The sequence below is a fragment of the Triticum aestivum genome, chromosome 7D (genome assembly GCF_018294505.1).
Source record: "Triticum aestivum cultivar Chinese Spring chromosome 7D, IWGSC CS RefSeq v2.1, whole genome shotgun sequence".
Lineage (NCBI taxonomy): Eukaryota > Viridiplantae > Streptophyta > Magnoliopsida > Poales > Poaceae > Triticum > Triticum aestivum.
The window spans coordinates 375,645,409-375,655,551 of record NC_057814.1 but is presented as its reverse complement, the minus strand read 5'-3'; the positions used below and the strand labels follow the sequence as shown (position 1 = coordinate 375,655,551).

Below are 10,143 nucleotides of genomic sequence, written 5' to 3'. Positions count from 1 at the left end.
AATGAGGCTTTGTGAGCTCCAATTTTCTTTTTGTACAGGCCTCCACGGATGTCATTCTAAGGGCAAATTTTGCAGCATGTTAGAAAATTTGTTGATGTTCATCCACAAAAAAAAATCAGATTATTTAGATTTTATTTACAAAAAATATATTAAAGCTACTGTTCATGCATGTGTATTTGAGCTCGTGAGCAGATTATCCATGTCCGCAACCGAAAGTGTTACTCTAATCTCGACCACATTTAAAGTACTACCGCCTTGCTTCCGAAAGAAGTACTCGTAACAAACATAATGACGAAGTCAGCAACATTAACTGATTTTCAACGACCTGCCTTCATTGTCTCGAAAGCAACAGCCTAAACAGATCATGGCAGATGACACACACCGACAATCTCCTGAATCCTGAACCGGGCCACTGAAAATTACACTTCACCTGTCACTGAAGATTAGCAGACAAACCGTGATGTTCTAAGTAAAATGAAATGAACTCTTAATAGATGCGAAAGAAGAAGAAAATGTTAGACATGCAATTTGATCTCCAAAGCTTCATCTCAGTTGGCACAATATTATTATGCCAGTTTGCAGGCGAACATGCACCGCAAAGCGAAAAGATACTTAACACGGTGAACGAGAATATTATGCTAATTTGCAGGCGAAACCAACACCAGAAAGAGAACTACACACTTACACGTATCTGCGAGCTACAGAACAGGATTCATCAAGTGTGGCCATCCACTCGTAAATAGAAGTGCCAATTATAGGACGACCGAATCAATCTACAAAGAAATGCCTCCAGATGCTAAAAATCCTTCCAGTACGTACTCTATATAGCTAGATCTTCCTCTCTCTCCCGAATGGCCTGCTACGGTTGATCTACAAAGCAACAGGTCACAAAGTCTGAACTTAAAACGGCAGACGGTTTCCGTGTTTCCAGCTGATCTTGGCATTTCATCAGAAGTTGTGCTGCAAGTACAAGTCTTCCTGTGGCGACGCCGGCCCAATCTCTTCCTCCAATGACCGCAGACCATCTCCTATGCTGCTCCCGACGTTCCTCCCATCTGTGGTTGTTCGGCCATCCAGGTCGGCTTCCGACGCTGACGATTTCCTCCTCTGCGATGAGGTCACGCTTGGAAACGTTATCCAAGATGGTGCCCTGTACTCGATCCGCTGGTCGTCCCCATCAACGAGCTCATTCTCTGAGCACGACTGATTAGATGACCTCTGTGATACCTTTTTGTGCATCCGGCTACTCCCGAGAACAACTTCAGTTGGCAGAATGGGTTGCTCCAGGCATGGGCTGCCCATCAGCAGCGCAAGTGCGCGCTCTAGAGATGTTGTCACCTTGTCCATGGAAGGCCGGTCTTTGCCTCGCATTCTCACACACTTGCATGCCACAGCTGCAATCTTCTTCAGAGCCTCCAGGTCAGAGGGAGGAGACAAAGCTGGATCAAGGATGCCAGAAATGTCCCCAGCTTTGATCAACGGGGCTGCCCATTCAACAATATTGCCCTCCTCAAGCTGCATGTCAATGGCTTTCCTGCCACTTAGGATTTCTAGAAGAACAACTCCAAAGCTGTAGACATCCGACTTTGTCGTCAAGTAGTGGAGACGGTAGTACTCAGGGTCAAGGTACCCAAGTGTCCCTGCCGGCAGCTCTGAGAGTGGTGTGCCGCTATCTACAGGGCCCATTATAGATAGACCAAAGTCGGCAACACGCGCATTGTGGTCTTCATCGATCAATATGTTTGAAGACTTGATGTCTCGGTGAATTACTGGTGGGCAAGCATAGCCATGCAAATACTCTATTCCACGAGCAGCCTGGACAGCAATGGTAACCCGCCTGGTCCAGTTGAGTTGCTTCTTCAAGTTTGAATCCTTGCCATGCAGATGCTGGTACAGGGATCCATGAGCCATGAACTCATAAACCAAGAGCCTCTCGCTGCCATCCTCACAGTAACCAAGTAGGTCGAGCAAATGTGCATGGTTGAGCCTAGAGAGGAGGTCAAGTTCAGTATGGAACTCCTTTGAGCTTTTCTTCGCATCCGATACTTTTATTGCACGCTTCACAGCAACGACTGTCCCATCTCTCAGAATGCCCCTGAATACACATGAAAAGCTGCCCTTGCCGACTTGTGAATCCTCCGAGAAGCCATCGGTTGCTTGTTCCAACTCCTCATAGGAAAATTCCTGAGCTCTCCTGATCTTCAGATCTTCCACGTCAGGCTGGATCTTCGTGTTATCCTTTCGAAAAGAGTATGTTGTACTCTTCGTCATCCTCAACTTGCTCTTTGAACATCGGCAATCTCGAAGCTTGTGCCGTACATATAGGCAAGAAATGGCTGTCACGGTGAAAATCAAAATGACAGCAAATGCAATCTCTGCCACAAAAATGCGCATCTGAAAATCCATTGACTTATGGTTGTTGGTCTGCTTCCGGGATGTGCAGTATGACAAACACTCATCTGAGACACACCTCAAGCAATCAAACTGGCACACACGGTCAGCCGTGGCATTGCAGGGCGAGGACTCATACGAGTTGTCTGGGCAGCCAGCACTGCAGGGCAAGCAGAGTCTAGAGTTTCCAGGCTTGCAAGACTTGCTGCTACCAAGCTCACCATGGTTAACATACTCGTAGTATCCGGGGCTGCATGCAGAAGATACACAAATCCCGGGCGATACCGCCATTGGTAGTGCCAATGGCCCACTATTGCCCCAGCACCTTGGCTTCATCGATGTCTCAGCAGGCACACCACAAGTAAAGTAGTCTCCAGCCACTATTGTATACAACCTGAGACCTTTGGGTGCTGATGTACTGTTCTGAAGTTGGAAACCCCAGCAAGCTACTTGGTGATCAAGGCTCCTGATGCCACAAGCATGAAATCGTCCGCCGACAACGGAGACCATTGCATCCATCGGCACTATGCTCACATCGCCTTCACCGATAGCACCGGTAGGCGACACCTGCTGCATCTCCAAGCTCCTTCCCCAGCAGAAGACTTGTGCATTCTCCAGCACCCCACAGACATGGTAGCCACCTGCTCCTATGGACTGAAACTTGACATTCCTCGGCGCCAGCCCAATCACACCACTCACTGTCTCATCACCCCAGCAGAACACTGTCCTGTTCCGCGCAAACAAGGCACAATTGAACACCGAGCCAGCTGATATGGTCGACACGGCTCCAGCGACAACATGTGTGGCAGTCATGTTGTACCCCCAGCAATCTATCACTGAAGTATCAGGGTTAACACCGCGAGGAATCCCCTTGTCAGGAGTTCGCAGTGCACACAGGTGGTTGTCCCCGGCACTGAGCATGGAATACTCCACGCCCTCGACCATCGGTTGCGGCACCCCGATCTTGACATATGAGTTGCTCCCCCAGCAGTAAGGCTGACTGGTATCAAGCAAGAGACCGCACGCGAACCCATCCCCCGCGGTGAGGCCGAGGAAGGGGATCCTGAGGGGAGCACCGTAGACGACAGAGGCGTCCGCGCCGGAGCAGGTGACCAAGTGGGAGCCGTCTGAGCTGAGGCCGCAGAACACCGGGCCGTCCTCGCCGTAGGACACCGAGATGGATCCCATGGAGCCGAGGCCATTGGCCCAGCTTGGTAGCAAGATTAGGCAGCAGAGCGCGAGAGCTGGAACACTGTCCATTCCTTGAAGCTCGGAGCTAATGTCGGTGAGATTCCTGCCAAAATTGCAAACTTTTAGGCTTTTTCTTAGTTGATCCCGATCCCGACCGACCCGTCGATCTAGATCGGGGCTCGCCTGATTCGCCGTCAGAATCTCCGCTAAAGGGCACAGAACAAAAACAGAGTACAACGGTTACCTTCGCCGGCGCAGCCGTCACCATCGCCGCTGAGCCACCAGTGTGGCGTCGCCCTTCCCCCGGATACCTGCCGACATTGGTGCCGTCGCCGAGGGAGGGCGTTGCGGAGAGGAGTGGACGGCGGGGCAGAGCAGAAGGGAGCGGGCGTCACCTCGGGGAGAGCAGAGAGGCAGAGTTTCGGGGAACGGCGCCGCGGGGTGGGAGGAACAAGCGCGGCGGAGGCGGCGAGGTAGGGGGGAGTGGAGAGGAGAGGACTGATGCCGTCACGTGGGGCGGTCGCTTGTTTTGTTTTTTCTCGCTTCAAATAGATACTCCCTATTTTTAACGGGAAAAGGTGTGAGGGGGCGTGTGCAACGACTGTTAAACAAAGACGAGAGAGGTGAAATCAGTTTTGGATGTTTATTGTGCTGCATCAGGGCAAGGGCAAAAGGGTAAGCGTTGAAAGATTCAGTATATTTTTTAACTAACGTCACGAGAGTAGAAGATAAGGCGCAAATATATAATGTTTTGAGTATTATGATTGAATCTCTCAATGATAAATATTTGGATTTGCCTGCAAATGTGGGTATGAACAAAAGTGATTGTTTTCAATTCTTAATTGATCGAATTATTATGAAAATTAGTGGATGAAAGGAAAAACTGCTATCAGCGGGAGGGAAGGAAATCTTACTCAAATCGGTTGTACAAGCTATCCCAACTTATGCTATGTTTGTCTTTAAAATCTCTATCTCTACTACTTAAAAAACCGTAAGGTTTCCATTTCTCCTTTCTTCCCACCACCCCTTCGTTCAACTTTTCATGTAGGAGTATATGATAATCAATCACCTTAATTTACTTACCTTCTGAACCAATTTCACTTTATTTAGTTATCAAACTTCTAAACAAAATATAAGGTAATTCACGGTCAGAATTTGATGAACATTTATTTACACAATCGCATTATTATTGACAGGTAAATCACAAGTTAACGTACTAGAATATTTATATCCCGTTGCAATGCACGGGCATTGTTCTAGTTCCTAAAAAAATTGCAAAGGAATCATTGACGCGATGTCGCACTTTTGGTGGGGTGGCAAAGACAACCAGAAGAGAATGCACTGGATGGCGTGGTGGAAGATGTGTATACCAAAAGATCATGGAGGAATGAGTATTCGAGATATTCGTTGTTTCAATTTGGCTCCGTTAGCCAAACAAGGGTGGTGTCTGCTTGATAACATTGAATCCCTATGTGCCATCATATTGAGAATTAAATGTTTCCCGAATGGCGACTTAATGAATGCGAGTTGAAAAAAGGGTCTTCCTTTACTTGGCAAAGCATTATGGCGGAAGTGGATTCTCTAAGAAATGGATATATTTGTAGAGTTGGAAATGGAGAAAATATTGATATTTGGAAAGATGCTTGGATCCCACACGGGGCAAATAGGAAAATTATTACCCCTAGAAGAGGGCAACTTATATCAAAAGTCGTTGATCTTATCGATGATGTCACCAATTTATGGGATGAAGACTTAATGAGACAAACGTTGTGACCAATCGATACTCAAAGGGTGCTCGCCATCCCCCTCCCTATGCATAACATGTCGGACTTCATTGCTTGGAGTTTTACAAACAACAGATGTTTCACAGTTCGCTCAGCTTATTTGGAGGAATGGAACAAACAATATGAGAGAAAATTGCAACAAACAAATGGCATGGGTAGAACAAATGTCAATACTATCTGGAGTAAGAGTTGGAAGTTATCTTGTCCGGAAAAGGTGAAGATTTTTATTTGGCGTACTTTACATGGAACTCCTTTGTGTCGTGTTACACTTGCAAATAGACATATGAAAGTTTTGGACATATGCCCATCATGTTCTAATGGGCTGGAAGATACAAATCACATGTTATTTTTATGTCGAAAGGCGAAAGAGGTTTGGGAAAGATTGGGTTTGCACGAGGCCATTAAGAAAGCTTGTGCAATCGATCGTGCGGGAGAGGCAGTCTTTGAGTTCCTTCTTCTTATGCCAGACCATGAGCTATCTATAGTGGGCACCCAGAATGTATGTGAACTGATTGTCATTGCAACTTGGTACTTATGGTGGGACAGACGTACACTAGTCCATCAGGAAAAATCCTAAAATGCATACCAAGTTTCGATGGGAACCCGTGCTATAACGGCAAATTATGTCATTGCCCAGTCTCCCAGGGCAACCGGTAAAAGAGAGGGATGGACAAGATCACCTAGAGGTTTTGTGAAATTAAATTTTGATGCTTCTTTCGACCAAGACATGCTTAGAGACACAACGGGGATTGTACTTAGAGATGACAAAGGAGGATTCATTGTGGGGGGGGGACTGGAGGACGAATTGGTGTGCATATGTATTAACAGCTGAAGGTTTGGCTCTGCGATATGGTCTATTACTTGCACAGAAGACGGGATGCAACCGTATTGTTGTTAATTCCGATAATATGAAAGTAATTGACATAATGAAGGACGGAGGACATTCAGTGGGAGGGGCGGCGACAGTGTTTGATGGTTGTTATTTTATGGCGTGCGATTTTCCGCTTATTAGGTTTGAGCATTGTAATAGGGAAGCAAACAAAGTAGCTGACGAGCTTGCTAGGTTAGCTAAATTTTCCGAGACTAGGGATTGGTCTGAGGAGCCTATGAATGATATTGTAAATCTTCTTACTAACGATGTAACCATTATTTCTAATAAATAAAGAGGATGTTTTGTTTTAAAAAAAAGACGGGAAAGGTGACACTTTGCTTTTCATAAACACTAGGGGTGGATTATTAATCGAGCTGCCTAGCCTCGGCTCGTTAAGCTTAACAAGCGGATAATCCTGCTCGGCTCTATTTGTTTGAAGCTCATGAACGCTTGCGAGCGCTTGTTAACAGATAAAGTTATGTTTCGGCCTATGAGATGAGTGTGTAGGTGTGTTTTTTAAAGAAAGATGGTGGGTACAGGAGGAGGTGCACTGGTTTACTGTCTTCTATAGGCTAGGTTGGTTTGATTGGATTGAATAAATGGTTTGAGGTGCTATGAAATTTTCTCACATAAAATAAAAAATTATGCATTGTGTACTAACGAGCTTAATGAGCTGCGCGTGAAACTATTTAGCTCGTTTATTAAACTTGTTGAGCTTAACGAGCTGAAATCGTTGATTGGCTTTGTCCATTGAGAACCGAGCTACGAGCCTAACGAGTTGAGCTATCACCGTTCATTAAGTTTGTGAGCTACGAGCTTTTGATTCATCCTTGACCTTCAACATGAATTATTTCAAGTTGTCCTCTAGTTTCATCTTCAGTGTGACACATGAAAAAACTGCAAAAGATTAAACCTGGGCAACTTATGTTACTAGTATTAGTAATTGTGCGTGTGCAAAAAATACAATATCATCGATGTCCGTGGTTTTGTACTTCTCAAATTTGGAAGCGAGCACACTACTAAACTAAAATAATCCATCGATCTAAGAAATGAAATCCTTCGAGTAATAATAGTATCCAAAGAGTGTTCTAGTTGCATATAAAAGAATGTAACATTGTGTTACAAATACCGTACACTACTTTGCATGTTTGGTCTTATTTGTTTGGGTTGCAGCTTCGGTCGAAGCAGTTGTCTATAGCGTGCAAATACATCTCATGCATCTTGCTCTCCTTGGGTTGAGCTTCCACCATGCATCATTTGGAATGTAAAGCATGGAGCAACCCGACGTGTGCTGAGACCCCTCTAAAGAAGCTTGGAGCCAGTAGGGGACACTTGCCCGAGACCTTCTCGACAATCTTCTGACGGCTCCGACAGCCATGAAGGTTGACCATCAGGGAGGCTGTTAGGATAGCACTAGGGATTCACTCATATCCATGACTCACGGAGTAATTCAAGAACATGGGAGTGGTAGGGGAAGGAAGGAAGAACACATACATATAGCCAACGCTTCTGTAGCTTGATAACCCACAAGTATAGGGGATCGCAACAGTTTTCGAGGGTAGAGTATTCAACCCAAATTTATTGATTCGACACAAGGGGAGCCAAAGAATATTCTCAAGTATTAGCAGTTGAGTTGTCAATTCAACCACACCTGGATAACTTATTATCTGCAGCAAAGTATTTAGTAGCAAAGTAATATGGAAGTAACGGTAACGGTAGCAAAAGTAATATTTTTGGGTTTTGTAGTGATTGTAACAATAGCAACGGAAAAGTAAATAAGCGAAGAACAATATGTGAAAAGCTCGTAGGCATTGGATCGGTGATGGAGAATTATGCCGGATGCGGTTCATCATGTAACAGTCATAACATAGGGTGACACAAAACTAGCTCCAATTCATCAATGTAATGTAGGCATGTATTCCGAATATAGTCATACGTGCTTATGGAAAAGAACTTGCATGACATCTTTTGTCCTACCCTCCCGTGGTAGCGGGGTCCTAATGGAAACTAAGGGATATTAAGGCCTCCTTTTAATAGAGTACCGGACCAAAGCATTAACACATAGTGAATACATGAACTCCTCAAACTATGGTCATTACCGGGAGTGGTCCCGATTATTGTCACTTCGGGGTTGCCGGATCATAACACATAGTAGGTGACTATAGACTTGCAAGATAGGATCAAGAACTCACATATATTCATGAAAACATAATAGGTTCAGATCTGAAATCATGGCACTCGGGCCCTAGTGACAAGCATTAAGCATAGCAAAGTCATAGCAACATCAATCTCTGAACATAGTGGATACTAGGGATCAAACCCTAACAAAACTAACTCGATTACATGATAGATCTCATCCAACCCATCACCGTCCAGCAAGCCTACGATGGAATTACTCACGCACGGCGGTGAGCATCATGAAATTGGTGATGGAGGATGGTTGATGATGACGACGACGACGGATTCCCCTCTCCGGAGCCCCGAACGGACTCTAGATCAGCCCTCCCGAGACGTTTTAGGGCTTGGCGGCGGCTCCGTATCGTAAAATGCGATGAATCCTTCTCTCTGATTTTTTTCTCCCCGAAAGTGAATATATGGAGTTGGAGTTGAGGTCGGTGGAGCGTCAGGGGGCCCATGAGGCAGGGGGGCGCGCCCAGGGGGGCAGGCACGCCCCCACCCTCGTGGACAGGGTGTGGGCCCCCTGACGTGGATTTTTCTTGCAGTATTTTTAATATTTTCCGGAAAGATGTTCCGTGGAGTTTCAGGTCATTCTGAGAACTTTTGTTTCCGCACATAAATAACACCATGGAAAGTCTGCTGAAAACAGCGTCAGTCCGGGTTAGTTCCATTCAAATCATGCAAGTTAGAGTCCAAAACAAGGGCAAAAGTGTTTGGAAAAGTAGATACGACGGAGACGTATCAACTCCCCCAAGCTTAAACCTTTGCTTGTCCTCAAGCAATTCAGTTGATAAACTGAAAGTGATAAAGAAAAACTTTTACAAACTCTGTTTGCTCTTGTTGTTGTAAATATGTAAATCCAGCATTCAAGTTTTCAGCAAAGATTATAACTAACCATATTCGCAATAACACTTAGGTCTCATGTTTACTCATATCAATGGCATAATCAACTAGCGAGCCATAATAATAAATCTCGGATGACAACACTTCCTCAAAACAATCATAATATGATATAACAAGATGGTATCTCGCTAGCCCTTTCTGAGACCGCAAAACATAAATGCAGAGCACCTTTAAAGATCAAGGACTGACTAGACATTGTAATTCATGGTAAAAGAGATCCAGTCATAGTCATACCCAATATAAATTAATAGTAATGGATGCAAATGACAGAAGCGCTCTCCAGCTATTGCTTTTTAATAAGAGGGTGATGACTCAACATGAAAGTAAATAGATAGGCCCTTCGCAGAGGGAAGCAGGGATTTGTAGAGGTGCAAGAGCTCGATTTTAAAACAGAGATAAATAATATTTTGGGCGGCATACTTTCATTGTCAACATAACAACCAAGAGATGGCGATATCTTCCATGCTACACACATTATAGGCGGTTCCCAAACAGAATGGTAAAGTTTATACTCCCCCTCCACCAACAAGCATCAATCCATGGCTTGCTCGAAACAACGAGTGCCTCCAACTAGCAACAGTCCCAGGGGGAGTTTTGTTTGCAATTATTTTGATTTAGTTTGCATAAAGTATGGGACTGGGCATCCCGGTGACCAGGCATTTTCTCGTGAGTGAGGAGCGGAGTCCACTCCTCTTGAGAATAACCCACCTAGCATGGAAGATACGGACAACCCTAGTTGATACATGAGCTATTCGAGCATACAAAACAGAATTTCATTTGAAGGTTTGGAGTTTGGCACATACAAATTTACTTGGAACGGCAGGT

General features: G+C 45.1%; 1 protein-coding gene across 1 annotated transcript; it reads right to left on the bottom strand.

The window, feature by feature from the left end:
• Nucleotides 1-522: 522 nt before the first annotated feature.
• On the bottom strand, nucleotides 523-4,184 carry LOC123164476 (serine/threonine-protein kinase-like protein CR4). Its single transcript, XM_044581987.1, has 2 exons — nucleotides 3,827-4,184; nucleotides 523-3,685 (listed from the first exon to the last, which is right to left on the bottom strand). The coding sequence occupies exon 2, from the start codon at nucleotides 3,649-3,651 to the stop codon at nucleotides 949-951; it is 2,703 nt and encodes a 900-aa protein (XP_044437922.1). The 5' UTR covers nucleotides 3,652-3,685; nucleotides 3,827-4,184; the 3' UTR covers nucleotides 523-948.
• Between the last annotated feature and the right edge of the window lie 5,959 nt (nucleotides 4,185-10,143).

Excerpts from the sequence above, each read along its gene's own strand:
- LOC123164476 (XM_044581987.1), bottom strand. The coding sequence starts at position 3,651 with ATGGACAGTGTTCCAGCTCTCGCGCTCTGCTGCCTAATCTTGCTACCA.